The sequence below is a fragment of the Buteo buteo genome, chromosome 17 (genome assembly GCF_964188355.1).
Source record: "Buteo buteo chromosome 17, bButBut1.hap1.1, whole genome shotgun sequence".
Lineage (NCBI taxonomy): Eukaryota > Metazoa > Chordata > Aves > Accipitriformes > Accipitridae > Buteo > Buteo buteo.
In genome coordinates, this window is record NC_134187.1 from 27,271,648 (window position 1) to 27,292,287 (window position 20,640).

A 20,640-nucleotide genomic window follows, 5' to 3' on the forward strand; every position below is an offset into this window, starting at 1 on the left:
GTTATTTCACTAAATTCTTTATTTTCAGGTCAGCTACTAATATCAACAAGCAACATTTGGCTATTTTGCTTAACTAAATTAGGGACAGTTTGAAAATTATTTGATGAAATACTGTGCAGTTAGTGGCAGTTTCAATAAATGAAAAACCATCTAGTATTTATTGAATCCAGACTTTTAATGTTAGAACATCCCTTCTGTAATTGCACAGAATTACTGAACTGTATGAATTGCAAAGTAATTCAGGTCAAGATAAAGTCAATGAAAAAAACCTTCAGTGACTGCAACAGAATCTAGAGCAAGCATGAAAAGCAAAACCGTAATTTAAAAAAAAAAAAGAAAAGAATAATACATTCCCTGGACTTTTTTCAAGCACATATTGGTTTTCTTTCTTTATCCCTCATAGAAAAAATGTATTTCACTATCCCATACTTTATTAAAAAATAGGTTAGAATATTAATGTATCCTACCTGAGCATTTAGTATTACATCTTTTGAGAATGACTAGGAAAGCATTGTTCTATTACTAAAATTTTAAGTTCTTAATTCTGTTGTTGTAGTCAATAAGATCTGATAGATTCTTAGCAATTACCAAAACACACATTTGAAAAAGTCAAAATAATTTGAAACACTAGATTATTATTAAGGTGGACTTTGAGATTATGTGATTTCTGCTTTCTAATCCCCTCAAAATGTACATGCAATGTGTTCAACCTTAGTAAGTGGTAAACAGCAACTAGGCAAATAATGGAAGTTACAAAAACATGGTAGAATATAAGTGAATATGTAAAAGGATAAATTTTTTTTTTTCATAAATTATTGTAAGAATTAGAGCTTGGTTAGTAATTAAAAGCTTTCAGCATTCACCCTGAGCAGGAAGGAGTTCCCAGGAACCGTATAACAGTGCCTGCCAGCAACTTTTATAAGCACAGACCTAAAGAAATGCCTCAACCAAAGAGGCATAACTGTGCTTGGCTTTCTCACGCATCATCTCCCAGGTGTTCTGTACACCATGAGATTACCTATGATGCCTTCTTGTTACTTCACACTCAAATAGGGGATAAAATAGATGTTTAGTGAAATTGCTGGTCTTCATTCCATAGCAAATGTTTTGTTGAAAATTTCATCGGTAAACATGTGTTATTCATTCAATTTACTCTTCTTCCAAGTCAAATGCACTTGCTCAACAAGTCAAAACAAGTGCTACGCTGCAGCTGCTCCAATAATAATTAAATGCTGGAAGGCTTTCAGTTGTTGATACAGAATAAGTCGAAAAGGAACACCCTGCTTTTCGTATGCTGGTTTGATCCTGGCCAATGCAAGAGTAGGAGTAAGTAAACAGAATAAAGAGATACAATTTTGGAAGTGAACAGAATTATGAGAGTCTATGTCTCGGTATTATTGTGATCCTAATATAAAAGATAGTTGGCAAAGTAATTCCTCAAAATCTAATTTTTCTTCTGGTTTCGACAGTATAATGCACTGTATCCTTCAACCTCCGAAATGCAAGTTTTTCACTCCAGTTGTTCAGCTGTAGCACAACACACAATAAAAGATACACTGCATATATGTGGTTTTTAATTCTACTAACAGTGGTAGAATGAATCACAGCTGAATCTTCTTCCATAAATTTTAAAGTTCAAGGTCCAGCTCATCACAGCTTCTAGGATTAAGAGTAACAGGTCGTATTTGGACCCATTTTGTGCTGTCAGTAGTAACGTGTGCCATAAGAGGGAAGCATCGCAACCAAGGGTCTGGGAGGAGGCAATGAAGAAAAAAATCACATGCAGTTTGCTATTCTGAATGTAATAAGTAAGGATCCTGTGATTTCTTAATTGGTTTAAGTCGCACTGTATTACAAAGACACTCCAGTCACAAATACCTATGTTAAAAATACATATCTACTAGATTTTTGGTTGTGTTCATTTTCATCAGTGATAAATAAATTGTTACTTGAAAGAATAGAATAGATAGAGAAAAGATCACTGTATTATGTAGTTCTGAGCTAATGCACAAATAAATTAGCTAATCTTTACACCACCTTGCCTGACGTTGTAATTTTGTCTGCATTTTCAATGATGTCTATTTTGCCTGGGCTTTGGCAAAGCCAGTACATTTTGATACCATCTGTCAATAGACTTGCAATTTTTTTCATATTTAATCTTGTTTTTCTCTAATCACAGATCATCACAAAGAAAACTAACAATTATTCCCAGGTTTCTGACTGTGTGTGAAAGTCAGGATGTCAGATCAACACAACCCCAAGGTTAACAAATGACAGAAAAAAAGATCCCTCTTGGATTCAGCTGCAACTGAATAAGAACAAAAGTTATACCTCTGGGATCCAATGGTCAGAAAATAGGTGTAAGTTATAACTGTTTTGACACTGTAAAAGTATACAGATGGAACATAACTTCTGAGGAGGGTGAAAGGGCATACATCATCATAGGGCAACTGGCAGGGGAGTAAAAGTTAAACATTAAAGCCCATTCTATCTTCCCACATCTCCTTAGTTCCTGCTCATGTTAACCCTCTGCTCACTTCCATTCAGAACTGGCAAGTCACTCCACTGTTGACCATTCAAACATGTCGTCTAATAAACTCCATGCACTTCCCGCTGTGGAATTTGTCCGAAAAGATTCCATGGAAGTTGTGCCAAACTGGAAACGACTCTAAAGGCACTATTTTCTGCTTACCCTGTGCTCACTTCTGAGTATTTCAATATTACCCATACCCCTTGACACTGACCAAACATTCCACAAAAAACAGTCCAGCTGTAACAACGATGAGAAAGGGAAACCCTCAAGAACATCTCATTTAGAGAGTATAAAAATGCTTTATTACATATAACAAATTAAAAATTATTTTATATGCTATAATATAGATAGGATATTAAATACATTTGCAAAAAATAGCTGATCACTGGCCATGTGCTCAGCTAGTATGTCAGTATGGCTCAAGTGAATTCAGAGTTCCTCAGATTTATACTTTGTGTGCCCAAGTATATACTGGGCTAATTGCTATACTAACTGAGTCATCACCTTAAAAATTAAAAATGTAAAGAGATTGGAATTTCATCTTATGCAAATTGCTAGCCCTCATTTTGAAGGGTTGCCCTGTGCATGCTCGCTGTTGGCCAACACCAAGGGCACACCTAGGAGAGCCTAAGCATTGGTGCTGAGAAACAGGGACATTACACCTGGTGACAAACAGGAGGAAGATGAGGAGGAAGAGCAGCCAGGAGACTGGGCAGTGGTGGTGAGGAGTGGCACTTTCAGACTGCAGGTTTTAACAGCCTGTTTGGGAGCTGGCTGTGATTTTAACGGCTTGTTATACTGATTCAAACTGCACCCTTTCCTCTGCAGCTCTGGTAGTCTAATCTGATCATGATTTAGTCTTGCAAAGAGATATTATTTCACCCACATATAATCCCCCATAGAGAATAAGTCCCCTCAACAAGAAGGAAAAAACAGCTGGAGTTTGTTTTTCCTGAAAGAAACTTAAATCTTACCAAAGTTAATGAACATTGTATTTTGACCCTCTTCCAGAGCAGAAACTCACTGACTGTTAGTGACTTAAAAGATCATTGGGTTGGCCATCCAGCAATAAACCTGCACTGCCAGAGGAAAGGAAAATTAGTCTTCACAAAAAATATTTGTGCCATGAAAGAGCTTAGCTTGGCTCCAGGTAACATGACAATAGGTGGTGATTTCTCACAGTAGGTTACTTTGGATAGACTTGGGGAGACAGACACAGGAGTCTCAAAGTGACATAAAAAGCAAGAAAGTTATTTCCAAAGTAGAAATTAAAAGCATGACACTTTGAGCATACAGAACTGTTCATCCAACAATTGTCTGAGCAAGATCATCACTCCACTCAAAAAAAAAAAAAAAAAAAAAAAAAGTAGGAATGATTGATGTCAATGTATAAGACAAGAGTAAGATCCCCCTTCTCTGTTACCGCTCTGTCACAGAGTCACAGAACAGCTGAGGTTGGAAGGGACCTCAGGAGGTCAACTGCTCCAATCCCCTGCTCAGCACGGCCACCTAGAGCTGGCTGCCCAGTACCGGGGACATCCCTGTATCATTCCTGCATTTTCACTGTTATTCCACCTGGGACTGCATTTCTCATATTCCTCGCCAAGTTACTTACAAACACAATACCCAGGCTGATTGTAGAGGTATCTGTAGGTGTAACACATCTCTGGAACAGCAAAGATGATCTCCTGAAGCTCATATGGTATGTTATAATACTGGCTTCTCTCCGCTCCTTATAGTTGAGCTGATGGGTCTCAGACAAAATTTCGGTGTCTTTCTGAGCAGAGGGTAAGAGTGAGCAGGGAGTGGGAATGTGACCACTAACATTGTGCTTTTATTCCAAATGCAATCTTTTTGGTACAACACCATTAAGAATATCTGGTGTGCATTTTATAGCATCTGATCAGCCTTTGCCTTTGCAGGTGTTTGCGCTAAACCATGGTTTCTACTAGGGCTAGAAGGGACTACTGCCCTAATCTTTGGTGATAGGCCTGGTTTTCTTTTTTAAGTAATTTAGAACCAGCTGTTGCCCATCCCTAAAACTGGAAGCATCACAGTCTCTTCTTTTGGAGGCTTGCTTTCATTCCCATTTTGATGAGAGCCCACTCCCCACCTGCGGACAAGCTTGAAGCAGCCTGTTTTAATGGAGTCCACGGTAAATCTCATTGACCCAAGGTGATATAATGTTAATAGAAAAGGTTCTTTTCCTGTACAGCAGCAGATGGTAATGTAAACACAGGATGAACAGGTCATAACTTATTCGGGAGCTGTGCCCATGTCGCCAAGTTTTCAGTTCATGCATGTGCCTGTTTCATTGATTCAAGTCCTGTGATAAACCCCTTTTACCTTAGGTCTCCTCTGAACACACACACATGCTAGTAAGCACATCCTTTGTATTTTTCCATTTCTAAGAAATACGTACAAATACGGAGAAAGCAAAACATAGCTGCTGGGAAACCAAAATGGGGGTACTATGTTGTTAATCTTAATGACATTACTCCCTCCATTCTGACCCAGTGAATGGCAACATGAACTTGATCTACTTGGTATTCACTCTATAGCATAAACTGTGTCTGGATTTTCCATTACCATATATATATGTGAAAAATATATATGTGCATACATTTTATAAAATATTAATTAAAATATATTTACTTAAATATATATATAAAAATTTATCTCCTTGTAAATGTGATCTCATTATGATATACAGCCTCAGTAAACATGATTATTAATTCAACAGTTTAAGAAGTGATGAAAAAAATATTACTTTTTGAAGACCCATAGTCAACAACTGTAAGATGACATTAATAAAGGAGCACACCAAGGAATCAAAGAAAAGTAAGAACTTTATTCTGAAATAATACCTAATTTTGAACTACTTTGATAAACAATACTATATTGTGCCACATTACATGTATTTCTCAAATTTCTGAAAAGTAAATCAGCCCTCCCTGAAGTCATCATATCTAACTGTATGATTTCAGTTATACTTACTATTGCTTAACACCAAAGACAAATTAAACATTACTGTCTTTGAATACCTTACTATGATATTCAGCAAATTCTGGTTTTTATTTTTAATCATATCAGCTTGTAACTTAAATCAACATGTAAAAAACATTTAACTATGTAAATGCAACTGTGTGTAGCTGAACTGTATGTTTAATCTTTGTTACCTGAGAGACAGTACAGACTTTTAGCTTTCACAACAATACTGTTCAGTTCATGGTGATAATCATGGGCAGTGCTGTGTCAGCCTAGAGTCTTACAGCACAGTACTAAATAACTTGTCTTTTTTATCCAGAATATGACTCATGCTGGATAATAAACTATTTACAATAATGCCATAATTATGAGTAGTTTACTACTACAGACAATTAATTCTTCATGGCACTTCATTGTCCAATAAGTCCAATTATCAGTGTTCTAATAAAGTAAAATTGAAGGTGTATACTTTTGCTTTGTGATCCTTAAATTCTTGGGACTAGATTTTCACTTGGTATTAATTTTTTTATAGCTTCTGTTTCTTTTTGTCTTCATTCATTTTAGGAAATCAAGTTTACTATAATCTTATAAATCAAGGTTGTGGAAAGTGAGCTATGGAACAACAGCAGTAGAGGAAATATCTCTAGTGAGAAGAGAAGCAGTATGGTCAACCTTATGTGTTTCAGAAGCCATCAGCTATATGAAAAGCATTATAAAATAAGAAAAGTTTGAAGTTGCTTTCCGAGACTTTAGAGTGCCCACTTTCAAAACCTGCATCTGTTTCTGGATGTTGATTTGCCTTTATTTTTGTTTTTCTGCAACTGCAAGTGATGATTGCTGCTTTTTAATGAAACCTTAGATGTTCACGTAAATCATAAATGCACAGAAAATCTCATAGCAGATATTATACAAGTCTCAAAAAGCTCATGGGAACTGGCAATTCTAGGGAAGCACAAGGAACTCTGGAGTTTTAGAAAACCACAGAGAGATCACTTGTGGCAACAGAGGCTTGTCTTTTTTATATCATCCTATGTGAACTTCGGCCCTTGCACTGCTGTTGATAGGCCTCTCACTCATTCCTTGATCTCTTTAGAGAAAGCTCCAAGCTGAGATAAGAGAGGAGAAGTCCTTCTCAGAACAGAGGATATTGTCTGATCTTATTCTCAGAAGTACCAAGGATCCTAAATGGAAAAGGAACCCTTTAAGGATCCAATTTTGCAATCAACTGGACAAGGCACGGCTCTTGTTGACCTAACTACGAGATTACTCAGCACCTCATACCACTGAATTCTGCTGCTGTTTTAGTCTTCAGCTTTTTGGAGCAGATCCATAAACTCTCCTCCTTATTTCAAAATGTTACAACAGGATGTAATTAAGTACAATTAACAAGGAGGTCAAACGGTCATCTGATAAACACTGGCCCAAACAGGCAGCTTGAAAGGTCAGGGCTGCTAAAGCTACATAGTATTGATGGGAAAGAATATTATGATTTAAGGGGGAAAAAATCCCAATGACTAAAACTGAAGATTTACATGCTTTCTATATTACATACACAAAGCCGTGCTCACGAACTGATAGGCATGCACACATGCCTCAGAGCGGCACAAATCTATATTCTGAGAACAAGAGCTAAACTAGCCACACGTCCTCTCTCCACTGTACCAGATCTCAAATCTCATTTTTGTTGCTTTAATGCCAGTGTTTCTTTTTCTTTTTCACTGTTTTGTAAAACTGTCTGGTTTAAGAACAGTAGGTTTGTTGCCCTTATAGGAGGGCTTTTTTTAGCTCTTTCTAAAATAACACTTGAGATCACCAATGAGAAAATGCAAGGTGTTGCGAGGCTCTTAGAGGGAGGTATTTCACAGAGCACACAGACAGAATAAAAAGAGGCTTCACAAGAAGAAAGATATTCCAGTACTCTGCAAGGTCAAAGAATGAGAGTGCACAGAAGTGAAAATGAACACAGAAGTATTTGCCCATCCTAATTTTATGGATTGGAAAACAGAGGCACGCTGTTTTCATTCTCTATCTGAAGCTCTTCAGGTTTTTCTTATTTGGCTGCTCAGACATTTCACTCTCCAACTTTCAGGTTGGGGCTGGTACAGACCCACTGCAAAACATTTGCACACATTTCGTGTGCAAGGCAGCAAGTTAACCTGGTCAGGAGCAGCACATTAACCTTTGGGATCACTAACGTGTTACGACTTGTAGTTATTGACATATACCCCAGCTGAGGGAACCTTGCGAACAACTTTCCCAAAGCTATGTTCCTGCTGGATCTCAGCCATCATAAATCACCACAGAGACTACTGCTGTCATGCAGTGGTACGCTGGGCTTGCCTTTGGTCCCATGGCTTTATCATCCATGCTACTGTTTGCCCACTCTTGATTTCTCAGCTAACATTTTTGCAAACCATGCCACTAGAATCCCGTGGCTCCAGGCATCAGGTGCCATCAGGTGCCATCTGCCCGCTGCCCCAAAATCAGACTCACAAATCATCCAGTGTCCCTGCTCTTTTCTCTTCTGTAGTCTAGGTTTGTCAGGACAGAATTTAACACCTCTACCCTCAAAACTGATGCTATCCATATCATGAAAGTCCAACACAGTATCTTTTAGAAATTATTTTGCAGTACCTTATAGTTGAATACCATATCTGTATTTCCCCCTCACTTTTAAAAAAGGGATGTTTTAAATGGAAATGCCTAGACAAATTGTTATTAATTTATAATAATTACTCTGGGTTATGGGTACAGCTTTTCCAGATAATATGAATATAGCTTCCTTAATTTGACTACAGTCAAATACACGAGACTTAGAACAACAGTAATTTCATTTGATGGACACAGCCTACAAAGGGACAGAATCACAGAATTGTTGAGGCTGGAAAAGACCCTTTGGTTCTCATGGGGTCTGAATGGGTAATATTGCTAAGTCAGATAAAGAAAAACTTAACAGAAATTTCAGCTATATGAATTCCTACCTCCTCCTGATTCTCGTCCAAAAAGAGAGTTAAGTGGAATTTTGCTTCTGCAGAGTCACTGGTTGTCAGCTATGGATATGTATCATGTACCAGCACTAGCGGTCCTGATTAGTTTTCTAGGCTCTGACTCATTAATAGCTGTTGTCTCAGTTTGCCCTGAATTACAGTGGGAAAAAAAGTAAAGCCACATTCTGGCAAGGTACCACACATGCCATTGAGTTGTATAACAGTGATCAATAAAGCCAAGTTCTTGATCTATTGCACCAAAGCAGTTGCTCAAAACCAGTTGGGAGCTAAACACTTAGATTCACCTTTTGGAGCATGCCTCAATAACAGTGGGAAGTTTCGGAGTGGAGAGCTGAGCTGTAAAACCTGTCCTTTTCTACTTGTTTTATGGTCATTTTTTCTATAGAAACAAATTCATAATTCAGTACAAAACACAAATCAGCTCCTGCTTGGTGTACCCCACCCACAAACTTAAATAATGTAGTTGTCAGGGTTGACAAGTTCTGCCTGCTGTAGCATTTCTGTGTTTTATAGGAAATTTTAACCAGGGGTGTTATTTTAAGAGATGAGCAAATGGGGAAACCCCATGGCCTAGCCAATAAAATATGAACTTTAGGTGCAATGGAGCACTCATAAATATGACTCAGAACAAGGGGATTCATTGTTTCTCCCGACCCCTTTTAGCTGCTCCTCTGATCTCAACCTCTCTGTGTGCGTCATGGCAGCCCTCATCCTTTAACCTGCGGTTTTTAAAAGCTAGCTTCTACGTTATTTATGGCTGCAAACGTTAGTAGCCCGTCTGTGTACTCCCTGCACAGATGTACTGAAGGGTGGGGGGGAGCTGCGTTTTATTTTGCAAGGACAAAAACTTTTGCCTGGGGAGCCAAGTGCCTGGGGAGGTTGAGGTAGTTGCTCTGCCACAAGGGACTGAGAAGAAAACTGCTCCCTTCACCTGCAAGGCTTACTAGGAGAAGAAACCCATACCTGGACTCATTTGCTCTTTAATTTTCACATTATCTGTCTTTATCATGTTCTTTCCCCTTCCTCTGTCCGCATGCACCTTCTTCTCCCTACCATGATGAACTTTCCTCCACTTTTGTAACTCTACTGGCATGGGAAATTCTCTTAGCGCTATATCACCACGCTCCATGTGAGGCACAGAGGAGCAGGACTAACTTTTTCAGTAATACCAGCTCCTGCAGAGGCTTTTTCTCTATCATGAACCTTTCCCATGCCCAGCAGGTCTGTGTCCAGCCCTACACATTGGCCATTGCCTACCAAGAAGAAGAGGGCTGTCCTCCCTGTAAGGCTTGGTCCGTGCTTTGCCATTTTTCTCTCCTGCCCGTTCTCATTCCTTCCCTCTCCAACTCCCGCGCTGTCGCCTAGTCTCGCTGCTTTCTCGGCCTTTAATCCTTTCTGCAGCGAAATGCCACCGACAGAAAATTAAAGTTCAGTGACCCTGCCTAGACGGCGGGGGTTAGACACAAGGGAAAGGACAAGTAGGAGAGGATGGGGAAAAGTGTGGGAAATAATTATAAAGTCTGGTAGCAGCCAGAGCTCTCCTGAAGCCCTGGGGAGCCTTTCTTTAGCTGGAGGCTGCAATTGGCACTTCATAAACTGTTCATTCTCAGCTATGTGGAAACACCAGATGACACCTAGAATGATCAGACTGTAATCAATCAATTTTCTCCAAAACTCTATTAGTTTGTCGGCCTATGAAAGCAAGCTGAAAGGAACCACTGTGGCTAAAAAGAGAAGAAAAAGGAACTGCCCATGTCGTAATTACCTCCATAACTCAGGCAGTAAGTAGGCAGGTAGCCATGGTAAAATTCTTTGCATAATTTGACATTCAGAGAAAATAATAACAGGAGCAATAAGTGTGGGAGATCAAGTATGTGCCAAAGTGGTCCTGTTATTTAAGCAAATAACCCGGGGTTTAGGAAGAGAACCAAGAGGCTCTCCATCCACTCCATGGCAGGCGGATTCCTCCCCTAATATCCTCCGCACAGAGGCGTCTCCACAAGCCTTCCTCTTTCTCTTTCATGGCTAGCCAGAAACACTCCGAGATTGTGTTTTCCTGGGAAAATATGTACTGTACAATACATACAATCCCCACAACCCCACCCAGAGTCTGTGTTTAGTCTGGAAAGGAGCACTTTCTAAAGAAGAAGCAGAACTGGGTCAGCTGTTCTTCCCAATGGGAAAGATATTAATAATAATATATATATTTTTATATATATCCGTACATATATATAGCTTTTCACCGTGCACAACTAACCATCTTCTAAATCAGTTTCTCTTCAGTTATCTGCAATTTCTTCCAAATCTGTCGGCAAGGAAAATCAGACAGTTTTATACCCCAGTTAATGGAGAGCTTGACATTTTTTTGGCTGGGTAGATACAATAATTTACTTGGATTTAAAGTGTTAACTTTGGCAAAAAAATTAATTGACAGTTATAAAAACATTATTTTGTTAGATGATATTTATGGATCACACACAAACCTATTTTGAGGTAGAGCTACATAGTTCATAAAGTTCATGTAACATGAGAGATTTCAAAGGAAATATAAAATGTTTCAATATAAAACAACAAATGTAGTGTAATTCCAAAAAGGAATGTGGAGAATATTTCTTGCTCAAAATCAAAAACAATCCCTAACAACCTGCTCTGTTATCACACAAAAACTGGTTAAAACTGCCTAATGAATTGTAAGGATTGGGTGAGGATTTTTAGGGTATGTCATCCATGAGTAAAGTCCTTTTGTTCTAGAAATAAATAAATCTATTTTGCAAAAAGCTGTCTTAATATTTAATTTGGCCATATAAAATTATTTCATCATTAATAGTTATTTCTAATGCTTGATTGCATACCTAGGTCACTACAAATTAGTTCAGCTCACTGATTATGTGACTGAAATTTTATTAAGGGAAAAAAACCTTAGGATTTCAAGATGCCAGTGAGGTGTACTTTGGGTGAAGATTAAATGAGACCTGCTTGATCTAATTTGTTTTAAATTTTATGTAAAAGAGCGAAAAACAGCATCTTATTGACTTTGGGTTGCCATTCAAAAAAACTTCACAAATATTTTCTCATTTTTTCTCAGTATTGATCCACCTCCCCAAATAAAGACATGGGGTCTATCTGTCATTTAACAAGTTTTATCTCTGTAATAGCATCCCTCTGTCCAAGGCAAGATAATAGCACTATTTCCATCACTTCAGTTAAGGCTGTGTCAATATTTTCATTAGCAGCCTGCATTTTATGGACTAAAATTGTACCACAGCGAAGGAAATTCATGTAAGGTTAAAAGTAAGACAGCAACATCTGAAATCCAGTGGAAAAGAAAGAAAGAAAGTGTGCTCGTTCCTAAGCTTTGAAGAGAGAAGTTAATGATCCAGAGGCCTTTTTGCGTGTATCCTTCAAACCCAGCTCCCCTTCCACAGCTCCTGGCATTTTATAGCTTAGCACTCCATATCCCTCACTGATGATATGTTAGCTGTGAGCGGAAGGTTGTAGAAACTGAATTAGTTTAATTTAAGAAACTAGCTAATATATACGCTCCAGGTCTGATTGCAGTTAGGAATACTTTCTTTTTTGTGTGTAACAAAAATATATTAGTACAGGTATTTGGTGTGGATTGATGTACTGTAGGTTTCTCAGAGTAGTTGTATAAAAGTTGTTCTCTGCCATGTTAGCATTCTCCAATGAACACAATGGGCTGTAAATCTTGTGAATTTATGTATTTGCTTAGTGATTCAGGTTTTAAAGAAGAACATAATCTTCAAGACAGTGTACAAACTTGGGGTAGAGAAACTGGAGAAATATGAACAGTCCTCTGTGCCTCAAACAGGCAAAATTTCCTTTGATTTCAACATCTGATTTAAGAAATGATCACAGCATGTGTGGTTTGAGGATTATTATAATTAAGTTTGCAGAATTATATTGTATATGAAGAAGAAAAGTTGTCTTTCTGGGGTGTATCAGTTACCTTAAAAATCTCCATAATATTGTATCCTTCTTTAAATTAGCATGTGTAGGTCAGGGTCACAAATTTTATAATGATCTTCACATTTGAGTTTTTGAAATTAATTTTACATACTAAGAAAGAAAACAACAGAAAACCACAACCCTTTTATATATTTACCCCCTATCATAGAAAGTTCATATCAATTCATAGGAAAATATGGAGAAAGAAAAGAGAGTTGTTTAGCAAATGCAGAAATCTGTTTAGAGAAAAATTTACAGACATGCTGTAAACAAGTGAAAATACAGACCATTTGAACTGCAAGAGAAGGAACACTTAAGTACAGTGGATTTAATGATCACTTTGATGCTAATGGAAAATTCAGTCCTTGAAATGTTTAAATGTAGTTTATAAAAGTGGTGCTGTTTCTCCAAGCCTCACGTACATATTTTTTTATTCAATCCCCCTCTTTTGGTGGGAGGTGAAGAGTGGGAACACTAACATTTATCTTAACAAAGTTCTTCCCTAACTAAATTCTGAGTGAGCGGAAAAGTGAGTAGAACTACATTAGTATTATTTGTCTGTTCTCTGAGGAACAGGGTATCCTATATATGTCATTTTGGGAGACTGGCCAAAAAGAAGACGCCAGAACTCAAAACAGTCAGGGCTTTGCAACAACATAATAAAATATAACAACAGGATAAAAAAACACCCAGTGAGGAAAACAAAGTCCTGAACTCGTAGGTGATATAATCAGATCTTTGAAAACCCCAGTGTATTTAGTGGAGGATTTATTCTTTGACTGCTGGACCAACCCCAGTTAACTCTTCTGTTACACTCATCAATATTTATGGAGAGCTGCCAACACACAGTCTCATACAAAATACAGGACAAGACATAGTCTCTGTCTTGTCATATCTTTCAAGAAAGAAAGAGATGGAAATTCTGGTATAAATTCCAGTATAAAGAGCAGGTGGTTGCAATTTTAAGTACAGGAGAAGTAAATGCAGTCTTCTTTTTCTCCCTGGTTGCTTTACAGAATTATAATTGCGGTTCCCTTGATGATTGTTTTTAAAATTTGTTCTTGAAAGTGAGGTATTTGCAACTCTGGAAGGTTGATTTTTATCAAAATTACATTTAAGTTTCAATTTTTCTTCTTTAATATAAAATGATTTGTCCTTGTCTATTTTTTACTTTACTTTTTAATCTTACTCAGCCTTTTCAATCTTATGCTTAATAATTGCTATCCAACATCTCAGCTACATATTTCTTGGTTTAATATATATGTCTTAAATTATTATAACTGGCTACAACTATATACAAAAGTTTCAATTTAAAATATCATGATGATTAATAAAGCCTTATAATTACAACTTGCGTAATTAATGGTGTGCAAGTATGAACAGAGCAGATTAATTTGATGCAAGTTGACTGAGGCTTCAAATCTAAAACCAGTTGAGTTATTACTGTGCTGCATCAGCATTTATTGATTTTAAGGTACAGTGTTAGCATTCACTTATCACTGCATATTTTTCCCCATTGTACATTAAAAGAGCTTGCCCTCATCTGTCATGATCTTATACTGCATAAATCATATAAAATGGTTACTTGTTTCCATGATTTATTCCATTTTTATGTTAATTATACTGAAACACAGGATTGTTTAATAAAAATGTTGAAGCTAATCTATATTGGTCATCAATATTTCTTACGCATGTTACATAGTGGAATGTGTGATAAACCACAACTTCCAACGTGTATGGAAGGACAGTTAAAGTGAATTAGGATTTAGACTCGCTGGGACCTGAGACACACTTTAATTTTACAGAGGACAAACAGAATCTGGTGTTTACACAGTATTTTTTTTATAAGTTAATAGTGTCTATTAATCATAATCACTAGAAAAATAAAGCATCTCACACCCAGTTTGCACATTTTAGAAACATAAGATACACTTTAGCTTCTCAAAATTACTTTCTAAAGGCAACACTGGCTTCCCATAAAAATGAGACAAATATTAGAAACTTCCCAGTCAAGGTAAGACACTCAGTGGAAACTTGCGTTCTTCCAGAGAGGGATTTTGTCTGCAGAAGCACAGCAGGATCAGGCTAGGACATATCTGACACTGAGCCTTCAAAGCCTTCTACTCATGCACTGCAAGAAGTCCTCTTGAAATCAAAGGCGTTTTGTGAAATCAAAGGCTAGGTCCTGTGCAAATAGTCCTCAGGGCCACTGATGAAATGGACTGCGACAGATTTACTGAGGGTATTTCTCAGGACACATGAGGAAAATTTTTGAAGGATCAGGGCCTTGACTAATGCCTAGGAGATCAGAGCATTTCCTATTTTCCTTTATAACATTGCCATTTTAAATTCAGCTGACTCCAGACACTCTGGGTAAATCGAGGCATACAACGATAACTTAAAAGTAATACACAGATGATATGTAACCCTTTCTTAAGGATGAGGAACACATTTTCAAAAAACAGAGATTTAATATTTTTCTAGTCTGCTATTTCAGGAGCAAGAGCAACAAGCCAATTTATTTAGAGTTTATGTAGAGCAAATGTATTTAGAGTTGTGGACGTATGTTACTCTTCAGGAAAAAAGATCTCAGAATTGAACATCTCCTTATCTGCCAAATAATTAATGAAAAGTAACTTTATTATCACTACAACTAAACTCTAGGGTGTCATTTTCCTAGAAATTCAAGTTGTTGAGGATTTTAGTATTTGGAAACATTTTTAATCCTGCAGCAAGGATTAAAGACCTGGTAGATATAAAAGGTACAGAATGTGCGTGATAATCTGAAGGTATATTTGGAAATGTTTAAAAAGTTTCTGCAGAAAGTATTATCCTGAAAATCAAGAGTTCATCAGATTTTGCACCAGCTTATTGATAAACTTCATTTTCAATTAAATCTCTTGCTATTCAGATCAAACAAGGAGGGGTTTTTTACCTAACTTTATGAGTCCTGTAGCATTTAAAATGCTTATAAAACCAGTAAATACATTTCATGAATTATTTGCAGCTTTCTTAATGAGATTTAATTTGCCCTCTATTAAAGAAATCTGTAACTCCTCGTTTAACCACAACGAAACCGGTAAGCAGGTTTATTATACTCAGAAGCCAATATAATTTAGTTTTATCAGTTTTTGTGTCTGAATTGATATCATTTTCAAAAGCATTCTTTGCTTGCATGTTTCTGGTGTTTAATACTCGTTATTTAATTTATTTATGACAGAGAAAATAAGAACCATTGCAGACTCTGAGCACCATGCAGGTATAATAAAACACAGTCTGTGGTTATTAAACAGAAATAACAAAGAAACAGCAACAGATTATTTAAAATCCAGCCATCCAGCTGAAAAGATAATAAAACTGTGGCTCTTACCAACAGAAAAAAAAACCTAAATAACCTAAGAAATCTTTTTTTTTTCTTTTTTTTTTTTTTTTCCGGAAATGGCTTAACTTTTCCCTTTTCATAACATTCTAGGCTTTAAAATATTAACATCTGATGTTTGTTCATGTCTGAGCTTTAAGCAAAACAGTGAGGGAAATAACTGAGCAATAGGCATAAGTGTTTGATTTTTTGAGATTTAAAAAAAAAAAGGAGTTAGTTGGCCTAAGGCTAGAATTTTCATTACATCAATGAAAGAAAGAAAACAGAAGCCAGCAGAGGGGAGTTATAGAAACTGACTTTATATAAACAGTGAGAAAAATCTTTTTCCGTGGCCACCTACAACGTAGCTACTTTACCATCAGTACAACTTTTCTTTTACAAGTGGCACAGCAGCCCGGGCCCAATCCTGCCATTTTAGAACAGGTTACGGTCTGGCCGAGAGGTTAGCCCCTCGCAAGATCAGGCTAACAGTTTGTCAAAGAGAGCAGAAACAAAAAAAAAATTTTCCACGTACCTAAATTGACAAAGCTCATTACCATGTCAGCATCATTCAGAAAGTTGGTGTCGTGCAGGCTGGCTAAGGGAGGATTCTGTGTGGTCAGTGGGGTCATGCGAGATAATTGTATTCTCCGTGAATATCCATTTGGAGAGGCAGGGTATCCTTTTCGTATCCCTCTGCTCTCCCCTGCCATTGATCCCTTTAGTGAATACTCCAGCTCCTCAGTATCCTCTTCATTTGTCATGGCATTATACAGGTCCAGCATGAAGAGGGGTGCAGAAGAAGCCTGCTTTCCTGGTGAAAATGGTCTGGGTCTGTGAGGTAAACCCAGGATAGAGAGAATCTCTCTCTGAATCTCCCTTCTCTCATGGTTCCGCAGCCTCCTGTAAATAAAACTCGAATGGACATGATTGTCTCCTAAACCTCCCTGTGCGTGACCCACCAGAACCCAGCAATTCCAGAGCAAGCCCACGAAAGCTTTGAGTGCAGTTAGGTTCATCTTTGAAAAGAAAAAGAACAAGGAAAAAAAAAAAAAATCTTTTCTCCTACTTGTTCTGAGTTCCTATGAGGTCTGCTTTCCCAGTGGCTGAAAAACAAAATTTACCTATTCTTCATGTCAATGTCATCTCTAAACGTAACATCTTTGGTGATTTCTCTCCCCCCACCCTGTTTAAATATTATGGAATGTGTCAGGTTGCAGTTATTTCTAAGAAAGCTGAAATTCAGACTTCCAATTTTCCACTGTTGTTATCGTTTTTTCTGCATTTATGGAGCAGAAGACCAGTATTTTGTCAGCTGACCTAGGCATTCCTATATAAACCTTAGATAACCAGGTCTTTGGTGGGAGCTGTATTAGAAAGAGCTGTTCTTCTGACACATTGTAGTTCCCAGAGTTATCTTCCCTTGTTATTCTGAGTTCTTCGTACACCTTGCGCTCTTCCCAAGATAAAATCCTGAGTCACAGATTTGTCTTGATCTGTACCTTGGTGGTGTAACACATATTTGTCCAGCAGCCTGGTGATAACTTTGACATCTTTTGAATTGCTTGAGTGTAAAGTAATTCTAAAGCACGTACTAATCAAATTAATGTGTTGCCATGAATTACTCGCAAAAAAAACCCTTCTGTAAATCCATTCAACCCTTTTCAGCTTCTGAAATGTTATTTCCAACTCTAGCAGGCACAAATATAACAGCTCTTTTCAAGAGAGATCTAAAGACTAATGTAAGCACAACCCTGCTGGGAAAGAAGAGGCTTCTCATTGTAATTTGAAACGGGTATAGCAAAAAAGTCCTTAACCCTTCTCTTACCAGACAGAGTTTAAACCTCCCCCCCTCCCAATTTACAGTAATATATCTAATTTTGGCTATCAGCTGCTTTTTTCCTCACAGCTTGCAGAATCAATTTTAACTTTAACAATTTTAATATATATAGATTGCTAAAGGCATGGCGTAACGTGGAAGCCCTTGTGAGTCTCCTTATGAGTCTATGGTTTAGTAAACTTGAATAGGAAACTCTCATAACAGACTAAAATAGCATCTCATTAATTCAGGGAATGTTTATATTTTAGGTAAGTTTAGCAAACAAAGGTGACCTTTTTAATAAACTCTGCAGGAAATTTTGTCGGTGAGGCTTGATTCACTCTTTTCTAAAAATCTTGGGAATGCAATCCGAATGAAAACAAATTTATTCAGCAAGCGAGATTTCAGGTTGTGCACAGCCAATGGTATAATTATGGTTATAGTCACAACTTTCATAAACTGTAATTTGCAATGATAATTTATTCAAAGTACATTTTGATTCATAAATCGTTATACTACATTTCCTGGTAAATATCAAAAGCTAAGATTTAATCCCACAGCCTATTATTAACTGGATAAAGAAACAGCTTAACTGAAGAAATAAGAAGTATTAAATAGAATTTAAAGCTGTTGCCCATGAAGTTAAGGTTCAGCTTAGAATTTTTTGACAGCCAGCAACTGGTGTTTTCCTCTCACTAAAACAAAATTACAGTGTTAAATTTCATATTGCTCAGATTATCGGTGGTCATTTTCCCCACTCCTATAATTGGCCTTTGGTCTTAAGGAGACTTTGCTTTGATGCAGTGGAGAAAAAAAGGAAAAAAATGGTTAATACATGACGTTGAGGAAAAAAACAGGTATAAAAATGCATCCCATTGGGTTTTCCCTTACATGACTAGCACCTACTGAGCAAATCACACAGTTCTTGAGTAAACTTGGGAGTGTGACAGCAAGTATAGTCACACCTTAAGAAGCCAGGAACAATTTATCTAGCATATTAAGCACAAATGAACTTTTCTGATATATTTTGAGTCCTAGTCTATATTTACAGTCTAGTCCAGCTATCATTAAAATATAGCTGATTCTTTCTTATAAATCAGCGCACATAATGCACAACGCTTCTCCCAAGGAAGGATTTATTTCATACTAGACCTGCTGAATTAACACTAAAATTAATTATGAAGCTATTTAGCAAAAGTCCTGTTCTTCTCAGCAGAAGACCAGTCAGAATCAGAATAAGTTTTCTCTCCTCATTGAGGTTTTCCCTCAAAATGCATTTGTTATAAGACAAGTATTATTTCCTGTTTTTGTTTTGCTTTCACTTGTCCTGCTCAGGCAGTTGCAATTATACATGAGATTTTACCAGACATATGTCTTTTTTTAATTTGGCCATCACGTATCCTGCAACAAGGTTTATTCCTCTTTTCCAGCAATATATTTCCCTTTTTTCCCTAAGCATTCATAAAAGCCAGTGGATTGATTGCTCAGAGGATTTAAGTCCTCAGCCCATCAGTATGTCCAGCAATAGAAACTTCCTACATTATCCCACTAGAGTGTCTGGAGTTCCACATTAGTTAATCTTTTCCCATTTAAAAAGCCAAAAATGCCCTCAAGTTTGAGGATGCTTTTATGTAGTAAACATTTTTCCGGACAGAAACTGAGTAAGAAAACATATAAAATAGTAATCATATGTTTGACAAAAACAGTTCCTGTTATTTTCAGACAGAGCCATAACCAAACACGTAACCTAAATACAAAGGATTTATTTTACATTTAACCTACCCTACACTGAGGCACCAAGCATCCTTGCCTAGAACACAAAAATAAAAATATTTTTTATTAATATAAACGCAATGTCCTTTTGTAATAAACCTGAGTTCCATAAACAATCATTGTTAACAAGGATATCTCATACATGGGAGAGATAAACAGCTCTAAAAATGAAAGCCTTTGCTATAGAAATGAAAGGGATCTGTAATAGCTGATAGGACCCATTTCATATTTTCAATATGAATCAGTTTACTCATAAAGAAAAAATACCACATACAGTTTCAGCATGTCAGGGTATTTTATTTAATAATATATAAAAATACATTGGCACAGATATCTGGATGTAGTTTAGGTTCAGGTTCAGTTTCAAAGTCACCTTAGATCTAGGTTTCAAGTTTTACAACAAAAAATTATTCCAAGCTGTTTGCATAATATTGAAACTTAAAAGAAATGCCATGTTCACACCATTTTTAGATGCACTCAAATCTAAATAACAGTTGAGGTCAGTATAAAGTATTGACCAAAAATCAAAACCAGGGGTTTGAACAAGTTGACCCAGAGATTCCAGTTCTACCCTGCATCTAAAACTAAAATTTTGAAATATAAAACCTATGCAGAGATAGACCTTCTTTCTTGCCCAGATTCTCAACCTAGAAGCAACATAAGAAATCACCTGACCAGCCCTTATCCAGTCCTTTAAAAATAAAAGAAAAACTAAAATGACTCCAGAAGTGAGCTCCCGTTAGGGATAGATAATCTGACAGAGGAGCATGTAACCAGCCGAGCACCGTGCAGGTACCCCTAGCAGCGCAGGATAGGAAGCAGTTGCATGAATTTCTTAAACAATGTGGCATATATGTACGTCACGAGTGAATTCAGAGCTCAGTACGTTTGTACTAACCTAAACAATGTTAGAGCAAATAAGGGTGGTAGTGAAACCCGTGAATCCAGATATCGCCAGTTTCAGATTCCAATGGATCATAACGCTGCAACAGTGAGAAAAATTATAACTACCCAGCAGATCGCTGTCATCACTGAGAGTACAATTGTTTTTATGGGCAATGCCCACTACTCAAAAATATACAAAATCAGTGGATGGCTACTGAATGCAGAACCCCCCTGGGTCCTCAATATCATATCAGCTGAGAGTCATTTCCCACAGCAACGGTTCTCTGTAACTGTCTGACAAAATAAG

At 37.2% G+C, this 20,640-nt stretch overlaps 1 protein-coding gene across 3 annotated transcripts in view; it reads right to left on the reverse strand.

Moving 5' to 3' along the window:
- The window catches only part of BMP5 (bone morphogenetic protein 5), a 63,173-nt gene extending 45,578 nt beyond the window's left edge, over window positions 1-17,595 (reverse strand). For 2 of the 3 annotated variants that reach the window (XR_012653323.1, XM_075049321.1), the window contains exon 1: window positions 16,392-17,556. Coding sequence is in view for 2 of the 3 variants with exons in the window: in XM_075049321.1 (XP_074905422.1) it covers window positions 16,392-16,875 (484 nt within the window). In the remaining variant the exon portion in view is untranslated. Of the gene's footprint in view, window positions 1-16,391 lie in introns of all 3 variants that reach the window. The other variant, XM_075049322.1, reaches the window with a different exon arrangement.
- Window positions 17,596-20,640: the final 3,045 nt, after the last annotated feature.